Here is a 19361-nt window from a genome sequence, read left to right on the forward strand (position 1 = left end):
TTCTTTGTTTTCTAAATGGATAAAAGTTCTAATCATGCTGTGACTCACATGAATTATTCAACATGGCATTCCAGAAATCCAACACAACTCTATATAGATATAGACAAGTGGGTGATTCTGCATTCACTTGGTTTGCTAAGGCCCAAATCCTCACTTTATGCACTGTTGAAGTTAAGGATCGGGAACTAACATTGGAACTGATCAAGTTCTCTGCTTTTGTTGTGCATTTATGAGATGAAACCTGGCATATCCTCACAGTGTGGGGGTTCCCGCCACCCGAATTATCTTGATTCTTGGGTTTAGAAAAACTTATCAATAGAGAACACCCAACAATCCTAAAAATTCTTCTAATACAAATTTTCCTTTTAAATTCTTTGGGGACTTTGACTGTAATTCCAGCTTCCTTTTTAGTTCATATACTAGAATTAAGTTTAAAAAACTGCCGCTAATCAACCTCCTTACTGGCAATGTCAGTAGAGCAGACAAGGACTGAATGGCCCAGAGAGAATGAACTACACTTTATCACTTATGGATTGCTCCTTCATTGGTGGGGAAACTGGGGAGAGCTTACCATCCAACTCGCCATGCCTTTGGATTCTAGGATTATCAAAGGTGCCTTTTACCAGCACTACATTAAAAACTAAGCAAATACATCAAAAGCTAGAAAAGATTGTCTAAAAATGGGCAAGCAGACCTGGTGATGGCAACAATTGAGTTTTTGCATTGTCTGTATGATTGACATAGTTGAAACTTAAAAAAACCAACAGTAAATTTAAGCACTTTTAAAAAATTTGTATTGTATTTTACAAAGCAGAAAAAACAGTTATCCCAGAGCATTGGCTGGGCACCTAAAGAGGGTTTTCTAAATATTAAAAAATACATGAAAATAAAGATTTATTGACATGAAAAGATTTTAAAAGAAGAAATCTGTTTGTGTTATAGAATAGAAATGATGATCAAAACTACACATGTAGGACAGATTTTGCCCTGCTCTGCAACAACGTTGGGTGGTCCTCCAGTGCAAAGCTGGTCTAAACCTGGTGACTCTGGCCCCTCAAGGATACTCTCTGCCCAAGGGAGTCCTCCAGTGGCATAAAAATGCAGTAACATCTCCTATCCCAGAACCCCTCCCTGTCATTGATGTAGGGGACATGACGAGCAGGAAATGGGCATGGCTGAGTGTAAATTAGAGTAGCCCCCAGTCTGCTCTAATTTATGTCTGGGACCAGACTTAAAGCCCCTTTACATTTCTGCCCTTCTCAGCTGCGTCAAGCACTCCTGGGCTGCAGGAAAGGGTATGGGCCCTGCTTTTTTCTGTGTTGTAGGCCAAGGGGGTCTGAATGGATTTAATCTATACAAATTGCTTCCTGTCCTCCAAAAGATAGCATGTTCATAGGTCATTTTTAGACCCCTTAAGAATAAATTACATTAGAAAGACTGATATAACTTTCATCCTGGTGATGTTGACAGCACTACTTTAATACCACCATGGTGCCAACACACAGAGGTAAGACTGTTTACTGGAGCCATTTCTTCCCAATTCACTGTGCATCTGCAGCCTTTGGTATGCTCTAAATTGGTTGCAGCTGATTTGGAAAGCAACAGGAGACAATTGTGTAATCAAACATTCCTTTGCTGCATATGAGAGAAGTGCGGGGTTCAAAACTGGCCAGAAACATTTCTGCTCTAGGTACCTAAAGAACTAGGGCCTGGCTTATTGGCATTGCAGGGAAAGGGTATAGCTCAGTTGTCAGGATCTAAACATAAAAGAGGAGAAGTGTAAGTAAGAGATGAGGAGGGGCTTCTTCTCACAGTGCTATAGTGCTTGGAACAGGCACCCGTCAGAACTGTCTGAGAAAGGAAGATAACCCCTAGCCAGTCTGCAATTTCCCCTCTCTTTGTGGAGTTTAGTGTTTATAAAGCGAATTACTTTCTCAACCTTTTTAAACCTTCCTCTTTCAGCCGCTGATGCCTGACCTTCATTACTACTACATAGTCGAGTTGTCATTCTATTGGTCCTTAATGTTTTCTCAGTTCACTGACATCAAAAGAAAGGTAAGAACAATCAGTGTAAAGACTTGTCAAGGGCTGTAAACACACACTTTCATTGACTCTTGGGGAGCATGCAGCCCTGTCGCTATGTACTGTGTTAGACACGTGTTATTTCAATTTGCAAGCACATCATTCTGTTCCTGGGCAGGGGGATGTAACATTTTCTGCACCTTGTTGAAGCAGCCCACAGTAATCTAATGTTCAGTAGCAAAGGGCGCAATGTCAATTGATAATCTGCTATTCTCACATCAGGGATTGTGTTGTCTCTTGAGGATCAGCAAACTAGTGTACTCACTTGACCTGATGTGATAAGAGCACCAGTGTCAGAGCTAGATACTGCTGTGAATTTACTAGACCATCTGTGGTAAGATTCATGAGAACTTTGAGTACATCTCCCTGTAATGACAAGATAAAGGCATATAAATGTATCTGATATTAAATTAATACTACAGTATCAGTCTTTCCTTTACAGATGAAAACCTCAAGAAGCTTCAGATCTTTTGTATGTAGCTATATTGTGAAACAAAACCCAGTGTCTTTTATTTTCTGTGTAATGGAGAAAAAATGAAATTTTAAAGTTAGAAAACTGTATAGACTGTGAAATAAATCCATTCCCAATGTGTCCATCTTTAAGTCATCATCTGGGAACTTGCCTGTTATACAAAGCAGGTGAGCTTTTAACCAGAAACCTATAACCTTGCAGAACCACGTTGTCCGTGCTGGCTGTCCATATGAGAACGCTATCGAACAGTGCCAATGGCAGCCTGCTCCATTTTGTTTCCCCTTCTTCCTCCTTCAACAGGCAGCAAGAATTGCACAATGATAATCCATAACAAAACCAAAAAGAACAACAATAAAAACCCTGTGCTGTATTCTACAGTAATGGTCTAAAACACAGTGGTAATGCTGTGCTTCGGATTATTGTAACGTGTTAAAGTTGCATAGGATAGAATTTATTTTTGTTTCTTTTCTTTAAAAGAATAAGGAAATTACATTTAGAAAAACCGTTCAAAGAACTTTATTTAGGTTGCAAAGTCAGTCACTGAAAAGTAATGAAATGTCTGTATTAAGGTTGCCCATTCCCCTTTTGACACAGTCTTTAATTAAATGATCACGGCCTAACTCATAATTTTAAAAGAAAATTGTTTAATGGGGCAGTTAATCCCCCTGTTTAATGGGGCAGTTAATTCTAACAAGACCATATTTCTGGGAAACAAAGTGGAGAATAAAGAGTGTCCTCAAGAAAATGAATCCTCCCCCTGGAACCACAGTGTACTGCTGGGAATCCTGGTCTGTGTTTGTTTCAGCAAGGAAAATACTCGCTTTCCAGCATCTGCAAAGTTTCTCTCCAGAAGCAGGAGGTCCAAGGAAATGTCCGAGAATCTCAAATCTTTATTAGCTGATACAGTGTAAACAGAACAGTTGACACAGACATATCAGTCTATTTGCTCCGAGTGCCCAATCTACTTACAGTTGCTACATTTGCAATCAGTCACTGGCTTGAAATCAGTACAACTTTACTCATCCCGCAACAGAGGTGTAGAGAAACGTGGCTCAGCAGAGGGGTCTCACAGCGGAGAAGAATTCAATCCAAATATGATCCATGTAAGCAGCAGTAGTAGGCAGGACACAACCATTTGCAAATATGAAAACCAATACCAAATCTCTGCAGAAATGTGACAGTATCATTCAGGTTATTCCTGCAGACATGTATCATTATATCTAAGCAGTCCCACTGCATGTATTTAGCCTTATGTGCTGCTCAGTTATATCTTTATTCCACCTTCTCTGTGCACCTCTGGAGGGCAGGAGTGTCATAATTGCAAAACTATGCAATGCTGACATGGATGCATTTTTTAAAATGCCTGCTAACGTCTTTGATTATATAAAAAGTGGGAAAGTACTGAACAGTATCTAACAGTGTTAAAATGCAGCTCTCAAAAGGTCCGTTGTGATGTTCCAAAACTTTCATAATTTGAAACCTCTTGGGGACCAATAAAGTGTCTATTTCTCCCATGACTCAGCCCTGGTCTACACTACGCGTTTAGGTCGAATTTAGCAGCTTTAGATCGATTTAACCTTGCACCTGTCCACACGATGAAGCCATTTGTGTCGACTTAAAGGGCTCTTAAAATCGATTTCTGTACTCCTCCCCGACGAGGGGATTAGCGCTGAAATCAACATCACCGGGTCGAATTTGGGGTACTGTGGACGCAATTCAACAGTATTGGCCTCCGGAAGCTATCCCAGAGTGCTCCATTGTGACTGCTGTGGACAGCACTTTCAACTCAGATGCACTAGCCAGGTACACAGCAAAAGCCCCGGGAACTTTTGAATTTCATTTCCTGTTTGGCAGCGTGGCGAACTCAGCAGCACAGGTGACCATGCAGTCCCAGAATCGCAAAAGAGTTCCAGCATGGACCAAACGGGAGGTACTGGATCAGATGAAAGTTTAGGGAGATGAATCCATGCTATCAGAACTCCGTTCCAAAAGACGAAATGCCAAAATATTTGAAAAAATCTCCAAGGGCATGATGAACAGAGTCTACACAGGACCCACAGCAGTGCCGCGTGAAAGGAGCTCAGGCAAGCCTAGCAAAAAAACAGAAAGGCAAATGGCTGCTCCGGATCAGAGCCCCAGACATGCTGCTTCTATGATGAGCTGCATGCAATTCTAGAGGGGGCCCCTACCACTACCCCACCCCTGTCCTTGGACACCTGCAAGGGGGGAGTCTCATGAAACAGGGATGAGGATTTGGGGGACGAGGAAGATGGGGAGGTGGAGGAGGATGAGGATAGCGTACAGCAAGCAAGCAGAGAAACCATACTCCCTGACAGCCAGGAACTGTTTATCACCTTGGAGCCAATACCCACCCAACCCTCCCAAGGCGGGCTCACGGACCATGAAGCTGGAGAAGGCACCTCTGATGAGTGTACCTTTGTAAATATAATGTATGGTTTAAAAGCAAATTTGTTTAATGATTAATTTGCCCTGAAGACTTGGGATGCATTCGTGGCCAGTACAGCCCCTCCTTTTAAATGGCCAACCCAACAGGTGCTTGGTATGGGAAAGGAGAGCGCTGCTGTTTGAAACCATTCCCACTGAAAGACTGTGGCTTACCATGGCTGCCTGCAAGCTGAATTCTGTTGCCTGGCCCTGCATGTGTGATCTCTCACACCAAACCGGCAGGCCCTCAATATAAGAGGCAAAATGCAACCTTGTACCAAAAGCACATGTGCTATGTAATGTTAACACCTTGGTTTACCGTGAAAGAGTCTACCCATTGTTCTCTAAAATGTGTCTTTTTAAATACTACTCTTCCTTTTTTCCTCCCGCAACTGCAAATGTTTCAACGCTCCCCCTATCATCTCTGTCCCAGAGGCTAGTGCAGATAAAAAGGCGAAAAAAATGCACTCACGATGAAATGTTCTCTGAGTTCATGCAGTCCTCCCGCACTGAAAGAGCTCAGCAGAATGCTTGGAGGCAAACAATGTCAGAGTCCAGGAAAGCAGAAAATGAACGCGAGGACAGGAGGGACGAACGAGATGAGAGGTGGCGGGAGCAAGATGAGAGATGGCGGCAGTGTGATAAGAGGAGGCAGGATGCAATGCTGAGGCTACTGGAGGATCAAACTGATATGCTCCAGCATCTGGTGGAGCTGCAGGAAAGGTAACAGGAGCACAGTCCACCACTGCTGCCCCTGTGTAACTGCCCACCCTCCTCCCCAAGTTCCATAGCCTCCTCACCCAGACACCCAAGAACAATGGGCTGGAGGCTCCGGGCACCCAATCACTCTACCCCAGAGGACTGCCCAAGCAACAGAAGGCTGGCATTCAATAAGTTTTGAAGTGCAGTGTGACCTTGTCCTTCCCTCCTCCCCTCATCGACCACCCTACCCGGTGCTTCCCTCCTCCCCTACTCCTTCCGGGCTACCTTGGCAGTTATTTGTGTGATGAATTAATAAAGAATGCATGATTTTGAAACAATAATGACTTTATTGCCTCTGCAAGCGGTGATCGAAGGGAAGAGGGCGGTTGGCTTACAGGGAAGTAGAGTGAACCAAGGGGGCGGGTTTTCATCAAGGAGAAACAAACAGAACTGTCACACTGTAGCCTGGCCAGTCAGGAAACTGGTTTTCAAAGCTTCTCTGATGCACAGCGCGCCCTGCTGTGCTCTTCTAATCGCCCCGGTGTCTGGCTGCGCGTAATCAGCGGCCAGGCGATTTGCCTGAACCTCCCACCCCGCCATAAACGTCTCCCCCTTACTCTCATAGATATTGTGGAGCACACAGAAAGCGGCAATAACAGTTGGAATATTGGTTTCGCTGAGGTCTAACCGAGTCAATAAACTACACCAGCGTGCTTTTAAACGTCCAAATGCACATTCTACCACCATTCTGCTTTTGCTCAGCCTGTAGTTGAACAGCTCCTTACTACTGTCCAGGGTGCCTGTGTATGGCTTCATGAGCCATGGCATTAAGAGTTAGGCTGGGTCCCCAAGGATAACTATAGACGTTTCAATGTCCCCAACAGTTATTTTCTGGTCTGGGAAGTAAGTCCCTTCCTGCAGCTGTTCAAACAGACCAGAGTTCCTGAAGATGCGAGCGTCATGTACCTTTCCTGGCCATCCCACATTGATGTCGGTGAAACGTCCCTTGTGATCCACCAGTGCTTGCAGCACCATTGAAAAGTATCCCTTGTGGTTTATGTACTGGCTGCCAAGGTGGTCCGGTCCCAAGATAGGGATATGGGTGCTGTCTATTTCCCCACCACAGTTAGGGAATCCCATTGCAGCAAAGCCATCCACTATGACCTGCACATTTCCCAGAGTCACTACCTTTGATAGCATCAGCTCAGTGATTGCATTGGCTACTTGGATCACAGCAGCCCCCACAGTAGATTTACCCACTTCAAATTGATTCCTGACTGACTGGTAACTGTCTGGCGTTGCAAGCTTCCAGAGGGCTATCGCCACTCACTTCTCAACTGTGAGGAATGCTCTCATCTTGGTATTCTTGCGCTTCAGGGCAGGGGAAAGCAAGTCACAAAGTTCCATGAAAGTTTCGCAGCCACAGGGAATCATCCCAGACCTGCAACACTATGCGGTCCCACCAGTCTGTGCTTGTTTCCCAGGCCCAGAATCAGCGTTCCACGGCATGAACCTGCCCCATTACTACCAGGGCCCATGCTTTGAGAGAAGTCTGTGTCCATGTCTTCATCACTATCATGATCGCACTGTCATCGCCTCCTTGCCTGCTTTTGCAGGCTCTGGTTCTGAACATACTGCAGGATAATGCGCGAGGTGTTTACAATGCTCACAACAGCAGCGGTGAGCTGAGCAGGCTCCACACTTGCCATGGTCTGGCGTGAGCAGGAGAGCAGAGTTGCAGCGGAAGCGGTGGATGACGACGGATGCCATGAGAATAGATATTTATTCTGAACGACGAGAGGACCTGCGAGGTGGATTCATGGTACCAAGAGAGCAGAGTTGCAGTGGAAGCGGTGGAGGACGATGGTTAGCACCACGCACATTTCCCGAGGAAGAACACACGTTCCCGGGAGCCTGTGACAGACAACATGGAGAAATTCACTATCAAGACATGAGCAGGAGAGCAGAGTTGCAGCAGAAGCAGTGGATGACGACGGGATGCCACAAGAATAGATATTTATAAAGAACGACAAAAGGTGGATTCATGGCACCAGGAGAGCAGAATTGCAGTGGAAGCGGTGGTTGGATGACGACGGTTAGCAGTCCTACTGCACCGTCTGCTGAAAACAGTATGGCATCTGCATGGAAAAAAGGCACGAAACGATTGTCTGCCTTTGCTTTCACGGAGGGAGGGGCGACTGACGACATGTATCCAAAACCACCTGCGACAATGTTTTTGCCCCATCAGGCATTGGGAGCTCAACCCAGAATTCCAATGGGCAGCGGAGACTGCGGGAACTGTGGGATAGCTACCCACAGTGCAATGCTCCGAAAGTCGACGCTAGCCAGGGTACTGTGGACGCACTCCGCCAACTTAATGCGCTTAGTGGAGACACACACAATTGACTGTATAAAATTGCTTTCTAAAAATCTACTTCTATAAATTCGACCTAATTTCGTAGTGTAGACATACCCTCAGAGAGTTGTCACATTTGATCAGACAGATAGATATTTGCATACACAGATTGACTAGCTGAGCAACTAACCTCTCAATTACTGCTTGCGTTTTGGATTCTGGGTCCACAAACATGGCCCATTCCTGAAGTTCTTATTCTAGGCCAAAACCTGCCCATAGCACAAAGGCCAGGTCTCTCCTGAGGGGTCAGGTTGAGATCTAGCCTCTCATGCTCCAGGATACAGAGAACTAGCGGAGCTGCTCCCCTCTGGGCACATCCATTCTCTGGCCCCACACTGTTGCATGGAGAGAGTCTCAGAGGGAGGCAGAATTTCCCCCCATGCAGCCTTTTTGCACCTGGAACTGCCTTATGGAGTGGAATGCTGTGAGTGGTTCTGCTTTCAGTTGGTTGTACAATTTACCTCTATGGGTCCCATTCATTTGAAATCAGTGAAAAGGCCGTATATACTTACTTGGGCAAAACTTCTATTGATGTCTGGAATGCAGGCTTTGGCACACAATTTACGTGGGTAAAATTGACTGTTCTGTTTATTTAAGTTTGTGTGTGCTTGTGATATCTAACCTTTCTACCTGGCAGTGTAGGTGTGAATGGACTTTATGGACACATAAGCAGGCCAGGTTCCTGCCTTGCTGAACTTGCAATATACAGCAAAGGCCAGCCACAGTGAAGGACTGCAGCTCAGTGCTTTCACTCCCTCCCCCCCACTCTTTTCTGTTTGTCCTTTGGGGGTGGGACATTTAAACCTTGCCTATTTTCTATGTGTCTGACTGAGTTTTGGTCACCATGGCCTGCGCCCAGATCTTGAGCTGCTATTTTTGTCCCGTGTACGTGGCTTTCGTTACTAGCAACCCGTGAGTGATATTAAAGTATTGTGGTATGAACTTTGTGGCTTCTAATTGTATAGATTCAGGTCCAAATTTTGCTCTTAAGTTATACTTCCATTGGAGTCAATGAACTGGCATGAGCGTAGTTGAGAGCAAGATAACTTTATGAAAAAAGGCAAACGAACAAACAGTTCTTAAACAGATGCTGAAAACCAAAAACGGAGCTAATAGCATTTAAGCCCTGAGATCTACAAGGGAAATATCTTGCATCAGTTACAGCCTATACACTCCACTAACTTGGTGTAAATCAGGTGTTAATCTGCTGAAGCCAACGGGAATCACACTGGAGTAAAAGTGGTGAGGGAGGGGTCAGGCCCATAGTGTGAGTTGTGATATATACACAGTTGATCCTCATATACAGAAGAAATACCATGAATATTGGTTAGTTGTGAGGTCACTACCTTTTGAATATTCAATTATCAAAGACTACAGTGTCTAAAATCTTGTGAAATAGTTCGACCACTAAATCAAAAAGTCTCACTAAGAAACAAGCCAATGGGAAACATCCTATGCATTGCGAATTTGGTATTGCATTTTCTAAAGCTTTGTTGTGGGATTCTGTAACCTATAACTGCTGTTCATACTGTCACTTTTTGTGACTGCTACTTTTATAAGGGGTAGCTAATGAATATTAGAAGATAGAATCTACAAACAGCTCATCTGTGTCTTAACCTTAACTCATTTAACTAAGCTGCTGTTTGGCTAGACGGAAGGTGAAGTTTGCCATCCAATACAGGACATTATTGGAGTACTTCATGGACAGATGGCAGATTTCCATTTCTCAGCCTGACAAATCTGTTGCTATTTTTTTAACAGTGAGAAAATTAATTCCTTATGTAAGTTCGGATCTCTTTCTAAGAAGTTTTGAATGCCACAGCAATGGTGTCATAGTCCAGAGTGATTAGAAATGACTTGGCAGTTATTTCTGCTGTCTGAGTCCCTGCTGGAATTCAGCTGCCCACTTTCATTTTGTCTGACCTCTTGCAATGACTGGTGCTAGAGCTCCTTATTTAAAGTGCAAGTGCTCAGTGCTGGCATCATTCCAACACTGGTCTTTCACTTTGTGCATCTTGAGAGAAATGCACTCACTATTTCCATCTCTATTTTATTCCTCCCATATAGGAAATTCATGACTTGAAAATGACTTTCCGGGGGATTGCTGATTTTCAAATACCTGTTTTGTCTTTATTTGTTTGTTACACATTCCATGAGATTATCTGTGTGTGACTGAAAAGAGGTGGACAAAAATCTAACTATTTTGCTCACTACATAGCATTCAGTTAAGGCAATGAAACAGGGTAGATTAACTTTTATAATTCCATAATGGCATGTTTGATCATAAGCTTCTACTGTGTTGCTGTAATAATTTTCTAACCTTAAGGTGTTTTCAGTTTACAAAGACTGCAGCTGAATTATGATTTTTACACATCTGTGCTGCTTCCCAGATTCCACCTGAAGGGCACATACTGTAAGAGGAAAACCAGATCTGTTAAGAAACTTATGGCTGTCAGAGGGTATCAGTTAGTTTTGAATCAGTGAAGTTTATGTATATGTTTGTTGGTAGCATGGCAGACATGTATTTTGAGATAAATATTATTTATTAAGGTCAGTTTAAGGGATTTTGTAAAATTGCTACTTCAGTCCATGCTTTCCTGGATCAATGAAATATTGTGCAAATTGTACTTTAGTGATTACAAATTTTATATGTTTTCAACTGGCTTAGCAATGCCTAGACCCTCTCCATTCATTTTTAAAAAACCTAGCTGCTAATTACCCTGCATGGTATGTTATGTTTATGGAAAGTTTATAACCATATTTCATTAGCAATCTGCTCCACAATGTCTATAGTTAGACCTTGGAACTCTTTCTGCATGCCCTGGTGAAAGGAGGAAGAATCACAGTGATGTGTTTAGTCTGAGAGAGAAAAAATGCAGGTTGTGCTTATCTTGTGGAGCTTGGGTGACCAGGATGGAACTGTTATGGTTGAAGCCTTGAAACTAGGTGAGATTCCTCCCCTCCCCCCCCCCCCAAAAAAAACATCCTTAATATATAATATTAATGGAACAAGCTCAATAGAGGGTGGAATTTTCCAGAACACCCTGATGACAAAGGAGCAGAAGTCCTATTGACTTTCAGTGGTATGTGATCTCCCCAGTCACTTAGGCACTTTGGAAAATTCCATCCATAATCCAGTGGGAAATATCCTCTGGCTCTGTCAATCTATTTTGTTTGCTTGTTTTAATTCACCACACTGTTGCTGTCCTATGTCTGAGACACCTCAAACATAACTTAAGAAGGCCTCTTTGGAAACCACATGGCCTTTTAAAGGAAAGAAACAGTCTGACATGATGAAATACAAAGTATTTGAATGAACTTTTGAGCAGGTCATGTGAAAAGTCTGCTCGGTTTCACTATTGAATGCCACAATTTCACACAGGACAATTCACTTCCAGAGTGCCTCATTGAATATAAACGGTTTCTGTACATACACAATTTAAAAACTATCTTTTGGTTCTGTGTGTGTGGATGGTACAAGCTATGCAACAATAAATTTCAAATAAAATGAACTCCCCCAGTCACAACCTCCTCTCAGCCCCCACTCACCAATCAGGGAAGGGCTGGAATTCACAAGTGAGCTTTGCATGGGAATCCTAAAAATCCCTGGGCTTACATTCTGTCTGACCAACAGGGAAGCAAATTCCAGAGAGGAAGGTCCCTCCCTTGAGAACATCCTGCAAAAATATATTCTCTGTAATGTGTTGGATCAGTTCTACAAAGGACACAAACTATTTTGTTAGTTAAAATTTTTGAAGAAGTTTAAAATCACAAACATAGAAGCAAATACAAGGCCAAATCCTGCGCTTAAAGATTCTGCATCCTCAGTGATCGGGCTTTTGTTTGTGTGTAAACGATGATAGCATTTGACCTATAGTGTAAGGGATCCAAAAAGCCCCATAGAATATGTATAATATAATCATTATCATCTCCTTTTTGCAATGTCAAAGGTGAGTAGAGCTAAGGTTATGAGCAGCTTCCATCCGCGTCTGATTTGAGTTGCCATTTGAGTCTGCTGGGGATTGTCTGGGTGGTTTTATATACAGTGTTATACCATATACCACTTGTCCTTGAATGTCCATGGCCTCTTTGAACATGCACTCTTCCATAGAGAAGAATTTTAGGCAGTTGGTCTGGGGCATTCTAGCAACCTGGCCAAACCATTGTAATTGGTGCCATTTGATGTTTGTAGTTGTTTTTCATTGTTGCCCTCACAATTGATGTCCTCAAGAACAGCTTGGTCAACTCAACTATTCACATTCAATAGCTGATGAAAATATTCTTTCCACGTTTTAAGCTTTTGACTTTTATCTACTATATAGTTCCTCTGAGCATCTCTTAGCTGACTTGTTACAGGTGTTAACTTTGATAGTAATCTAAGTCGCTGAAAAAGCCATCTTGAATTACTTTTTTGAAAGTGTTTTTCAAGCTCTTCACCTCTTAAGTCAGTTTTTCTTCACCTTTTGGACCATTCATTCTAGTTCCTTGTTGAGATGTCTGTATTTGTTATTCTGCTCAGTGCTATGTTCAGATTTCAGATGTTCTTGATATGCTTCCTTTTTTCTTCTTCTTAGATTGTCAATCTCTGATGCCATCCAGATTTTGCTTTTTGGATATGGGCTCATCCCTAAAATCTCCCCATTCATGGCCTAGAGTTGTTCTACTCTTTTGTCCTCTAGAACTAAGAGAGGGGCAAAGTGACCACTGATGGTATTCTGAATGTTCCCCATAATGTCTGTATTTTGCATAGGGTGAGTGGATTTCCTGCTACCAGATTCTGTTGGCAGATCAAACATTGGCTTGGCCAACACTGTGGTACCTTAATTGGGAATGGGGATCCGACCCTGCCACAAACCCAAGTCCCCTTCCAACCGTCTTGTGGTACTTCTTATATACTATGAAAAGAGAATAAAACAGATAAAACTTTTAAAAGAGACAGTGAATTACATGAAGGAAGTAGTCCACTGGACAGCTGATCCATAAGTAGATAATAAATAAAGAATCCTATTGCTCATGAATCTTAAAGCCTCTGACACACAATACAAATGGTCAAGAACTCCTTAAAGACTTCCAAAAAGAGACTGAAAAATCTAGTATTTGTACAAGCATGGATGCGGCAGCGACAAAAGCAGAGAAGATTTGCTGCTTGGCTTACCCCTGCATTTGGATTGAGTCTGTACTAACCTGATTGCCATTGGCAGTAAAATCAAAAGGCAGTTCTGTACCACAGGTAACGGCAACATGTAAGGAAACAAGGCACGATATGTCAGTGTGGAAACCTCAGAGACCACATTATTTTCCTAGCCATGCTTTTTCTAATATTTGGGGGAAAGGTAAAAGCGTCACCATTTTGATTATAGAAGGCTTAAATTTTCAGCTGGATGGCCATAAATATCTGGACTGGTATTGAATGTGAGAAAGACAGACCATTTTTCTATATTTTGATCATTAAGACCCTTGAAATGTGAAGCAACATTTAATCCTGCTTTTCTTACTTTGTGTTCTATTTGTCTTAAGAAATTGAAATTAAGGCAGTTTTTTTAAATGACTGCAAAATATATTTCACTGTGCTCCAATCAGCAGCCTTAATGTCAGGGACCATGTTTGAAAAAATCCATAAATAATTCAAGCTTGTATCTCTTCCTCCCAAAACAATTATCAAACTACAACAGAAACGACTGATTTTAGCATTATTTTTTAGCCTCATGGTGGATTTACTAGTGATATCCAGTTCTAGATGGTGTGACACCCAGAGCACTTGTTAATGTTTTCCAGGAAAGTGGAGAGTGGGGAGCGGTATCTTCTCATTGTTAATACTAGGGAGATTTCTCAAGCAAGAATGTGCAGCAGATTTTTTTAGATCATTCTGTACATGCTACTTGTACTGTAAGGTACAAACAAAATTCATACGCCCAAAGGGACAATGTTTTGTCATATTTTACTCTTCACTTTCCTTGCAAATAATAGTGGAATGAAGTCATAGTAATGCCTGGAATCTACACAAAGCAAATGCTAGCACTGATGTCACTGCTTCCATATGAGCCAACATCATGATGTTTTTTCAGAGCAGGTGATGAGAATCAGGCTCCTTGGGTTCTGTTTTCTACTCTGTTATATGGGCCAGATTCTCCCTTCTGCTCCGTCTCTGGTCATTTATACCTGTGCAAAGTGAGTGTAAAATCACTTTGCGCACCTATAAATGATGGCACAAGGAGCCAGGCAATGGAGAATTAGGGTTTGTTGTTTGGAAAAGGAAATAAAATATTTATAATTTTATAAAGAAAAAGGGAGAACTTTCCAGGCAGAGGAGGTGAGGTGGTTTATCCCAATATATTAATCTGTGGATTCCTTTGCAACTCACGTTCTCTTCCTTTTTCTCAATCCAGAGGTTGAGCAATTGAGAATGGGAGGGGCACTGGTAGAACCTATCCATATCACAACCAGGCATATACTATTGGCCTGAACTGGAAGCTGCTGTATTTGTTGAGGAGGCTAAATACAGGCCTCCTGGAGCAGAGGATTTATCAAATCGGGGTCCAGGTCCCTGAGAGATCCATGGAGACTTGAGGGATGACAGGATCTGAAAAGTGCCTGCATTCTCACTGATGCTGGTGTTAGCATGTGTAAGCCTGCGGGCTGTCTCACCGGCCCGTGCACCAAAAAATCTCTCCCACCGCACAATTCCAGTTCTCTTCTTCAGGGTGTTGCTTTTATTTTCTCAAAATAAAACTTATTTAACACAAGTTCAACATCTCAGTCAAGTCCTTTTGCTCTGATCTGGGGTCTTCTGCAGGAGCCTATCTACTCTCCGCAGCTTTTGCACTCCTTAGGTCATCTGCCTAGGAGTCAAGGTGAGTCTTTCCTCTAGCCTGCTCCTTGCCAGATTACACTCCGCTAGCCATCTACCTGGGAGTCACAGAACTGAGTTCTGTCCCCTGATCTCAGGCCTCCTGTAGGAGCCTTCCTTCTTCCTGCAGTTCTCATCAGCAGCTGAGATACTTGCTGGCTCTGAAGAAGACTAGTGGATCTTCAAGCTGTCACCTGATCCTTAGCATCACAGCATCAGCTGATTCCTTTAAAGAGCTACCTCACCCTGTGACAGCATGTGGGATGGGAGAGAAGAAACAGTTTCTTAAAAATATTAGAAATGGGATCCTCGGTGCTAAGAGATCTGAGGGTCTGTATCATGGAGCAGTCTATGAGAGGCCTTTAATACAATATAAACATGTGTTTGTGTTTCTGTATCTACTGAAGGTGCACTCAAAGTAAAGCTTGTAACAGTGTCTGAGCTCTTGTACATGAGTGATTTTGGGCTGCATTATTTTGCATGCTGTAAACTGGCTAGGGCATAAGAGAAATGGTGTAATTTGAGTGGTATGCACATATGCCTTTTATAAGTAATTTTGGCTGTAAAAGCTTTACTTCATTAGATTTATTCACTGTGAACTGTGAAATGGAAATGCTACATAACTCTTAATAATCTATTTATATTTGCTCTACCTACAATAACTGTTTTGTTTAATTTAAATTAAATGCATAATTATGTGTATTTAATGTGCACCAAGTTAAAAGAATTATGCAAGGTTTTTGAGTATTGTAACCTCTAATCCTGAGCTTAAACTTTAAAAATCACCCATCCATTTGTGTAAAGATGCTGAATCTGGTGCACAATATCTCACTGTTTTTTTTCTTCTTCTTGCCATTCTAGGATTTCAGCATCATGTTTACGCATCACATTGTAACAGTCATTTTGATATCCTTTTCATATGTAACCAATTTGACACGAGTGGGAGCCCTGACCTTGTGTCTTCATGATTCAGCTGACATTTTGCTGGAGGTGAGATTGTTCATGTGCCATCAGGATCTATCCTGTACAAAAAGTCAATCAACCCTACTAATTGTACTGGGTATGCTGTGTTCTGTTAGCTACCAGACAGAAGGATACAATCCTACCTGTGTTGCCTGCACAAAAAAAGTATTTTCCTAAGACAGAGGCTATTCTAAATTAAAACAATGATTATCATTAGCATACCTCTTTCATAAAATAGTATCATATTTTTTTCTTGCCAGAAGTGTAATGTACCTTTTAAAAAAATAACACACTCTATGTTTTTTGTGCCTTAAAGCTGGATTATCTATCCACTGGGAGATTGCCCCAGTGAAGAGGAATCCTGATGTGGTGTAGAGCTGTTTTAGCAGATCCTATGCCTCCCCTTCCATCCAGCCATCAGTATTAAGGGTGCAGTCAGGGAAAACAACGCATGTTGAGAGTTCCCTCATGCCCAGCTAATCTCCAGCTGCTGTAATGGTCCCTTAGGCTATGTCTACACAGCAATGTAAGCCTAGGGTTGGTGGGACTCGAGTCAGTTGGCCCGTGTCAGGAAACTCTTGGCTTGAGCATCTACATTGCTTTTTAACCGTAGGTCAAGGATTTTCTGACCCATGCTCGAACCTGGGATTCTAGCATCCACACTGCAGTGCACAAACCCAAGTCAAAGTAAACTTACCCCGGAGTGCCTAGCGCTTCTCCCTCCACCCACCCCAGCGTTGACACTCGGGACCTAGGAATATGTTGCACTGTGGGAAAACTCTACTACCTACCCTGTTTCCTAACTGTGGCGATGGTATTGATGGGACTCAGGAGCCCATAAGGATCACATGAGTACATACAGCATAATTAGCTGCTTTAGTGGCTATCTCAGTAGACTGGCTGCAGTTTGAGAAGGCTTTATACTGAACTGCCATCTCATCTGAGAATTGGGCTCTCCAGCTCTAGGCTGAGTCACAGTGACAGGAAAATGCCATGTGCACCTGCTCTGAAGGTAATTAGGACATCAGTCTCCAGGGCTGTCAGAGTACTAAAATGGAACTTTGCGATTCTTAATTTTTAAACTGGGATGTTCAATGCCGGTGGTTTCGGTTGGTTGGTTTTTTATTTATTTTTGTCTGTTTTGTTTTGAAGTTTGACATAAAACATAGGTTTCAGAGGAAACACACACACACACCAGCCTGTTCCTCCCCGCTGTGGCAGAGTGAAGTGCATTCCCAGGGCTTGGGATGCAGTGTGCTCCAGCATCCCCTGGGGATACCTTATCTCTGCCCCCACTGCACCCCAGGAGGCAGGGATAAGGGGTCCCTGGGAGGCTGTGGGAAAGTTTTGGGGCTAGCTTCCACTCACTGCCCTCACAGTGCACGCTGCCCGGGCACCCCAGCACACGCAGCCCCAGGGAGGGCAGGGGGGCCCGGGAGCAAGTGCCACCCTGCAGGGAGGGAAAGTGACCAAGCCCTCGGCACAGCAAGGCTAGGGGAGGGATGACTCCCAACTGTCAGCTTTGCTCCCTGTTCTGGGCTAGCTCTGTACAGCACTGAGGAGGAGCCAGAGCAGGAAGTGGGAGTGTACTCAGCCAGGAAATAATGGAGCTTCTGGCTGCCTGCAGTGCTGCTCCTCTGCCGCCAGGAACTCTGGGATGCATCCGGAGTCAAGCCAGGGCCTCATGTACACAGGAAAGTAATAGGGCTTGGACCCTAGGTCCCAGCTTAGCATGGGCTCGAACCCTCTAGATCTGCAGGGTCCTGGCGCTTTGTGTCTGAGCCCTAGGTTAGCACATTTGCGGTGTGGATGAAAGGGGGCGTTGACTTGAGCCCCGGCTCAGACCCAGACTTAAATTGCTGTGTAGACATACCCTTAGAGCTGTGGGCAACCACTGTAAACGTTGGCTCTAAGGCTGCTCTAATTTATGCCAGGATTTGGATCTGCATCAGTAGGCACTGTGGATGAGAAGATCACAAAAGAGGTTTAAAGCCACCTTTGAACCCACACTCATGAGGTGCCTTGGTTGCAGGTCAGGATCAAAGCCTTAGCATTTATTTATCTAAAATGATATTTTATAACAGGATAATTGCAAATGCTTTTATAAAACAAGACTGTCTTGATCTCCACACTGTAAACCAGATTCTCCACTGCCTTACACCTTGTGAAGTTATGTATACCTGTGTAAGGTGAGAACAAAGTGGGTCTAAACTGCTGGTTTTGGTTTGGTAGTGTTGTAAATTTATTTTGTATCAGTGTACGAAGTACACAAGGTGAAAGGCAGTGGAGAATCCAGCCTTGTAATTTAGAAATGTTTATGGGTCTACATCCATGTAGCCATGAATTCACCAGCACTGACTCCACTTCTCTTACCCTTAGCACAAAAAGCCACTTTTGAAAGGGCTTGTTTGTTTCAGAGCCACCAAGGCCCTGGGCACCATACAATCTTTTGGAGATCACCCAAATACTTGAAAGGTAGATTTAAAAAATATCTATATGCTTTACTGTTCGACTGATAAAAACTATAACCTAAAGCAGTGTTTTCCAAACTTGGGACACCGCTTGTGTAGGGAAAGCCCCTGGCATGCCGAGCCGGTTTGTTTACCTGCCACATCCGCAGGTCCGGCCAATCACTGCTCCCACTGGCCGCGGTTCGCTGCTCCAGGCCAATGGGAGCTGCTGGAAGCAGCACAGGCCAAGGGACATACTGGCCGCTGCTTCCAGGAGCTCCCATTGACTTGGAGCGGCAAACAGCGGCCAGTGGGAGCCGCGATCGGCCGGATCTGCGGACATGACAGGTAAAGAAACTGGCTCGGCCTGCCAGGGGCTTTCCCTACGCAAGCGGCGTCCCAAGTTTGGGAAACACTGACCTAAAGGGAAACAAATTTTTTTTTTCTGGCTTGATTGTACAGTCCAGTCACTACTAATCTTTCTAAGACAATTAAATAGAAATTGCTGATATCCTGGCATGACAGACACAAGAAGTTCAGCAAAAATGTTGAGGTTTGTTTGTTTGTTTTTATTTGAACCACTATTATTTAACGAAAATAATAAAAAAAAGCCAACCTAAAATATGAGGGAAGAGAACCATGCTTAACACCAGAAAAGCATTTGTCGCACGTGTCAGTATGACTGAGTTGGTAGCATTCTTTCTTCTAGACCTGAAGGTCATTATTCCAATTCCTTACCAGTGAACTTGAACTGATAATGGCTGCTGACTACAAAACAGTACTAAGGGAAGGGCTGTTCAGGGGAAAACAAATCTCACCAGAGGAAAAGTTGGGTCAGCAAAGCATTTGCTATTTTCACCTCTGATATTATGTAGAAATGAAAAGCAGTTTCCACAGGCTGTTTTGCCACAACATTTTATTTTGGCTGCAAAAAATGCTGGCTTCCTGTGAGGGACAAATTCATAATGGTGTATGCCCAAAAGA

The 19361-nt window shown here is 43.3% G+C and overlaps 1 protein-coding gene across 2 annotated transcripts in view; it reads left to right on the top strand.

Moving 5' to 3' along the window:
* Positions 1-19361, top strand: part of CERS6 (ceramide synthase 6) — a 215759-nt gene that overhangs the window by 165388 nt on the left and 31010 nt on the right. For both annotated transcript variants that reach the window (XM_034785788.1, XM_034785789.1), the window contains exons 6-7: positions 1963-2055; positions 15826-15954. In XM_034785788.1, the coding sequence (XP_034641679.1) occupies positions 1963-2055; positions 15826-15954 (222 nt within the window). The remainder of the gene's footprint in view (positions 1-1962; positions 2056-15825; positions 15955-19361) is intronic.

Source organism: Trachemys scripta, chromosome 11 (assembly GCF_013100865.1).
Source record: "Trachemys scripta elegans isolate TJP31775 chromosome 11, CAS_Tse_1.0, whole genome shotgun sequence".
NCBI classification, from domain to species: Eukaryota; Metazoa; Chordata; order Testudines; family Emydidae; genus Trachemys; species Trachemys scripta.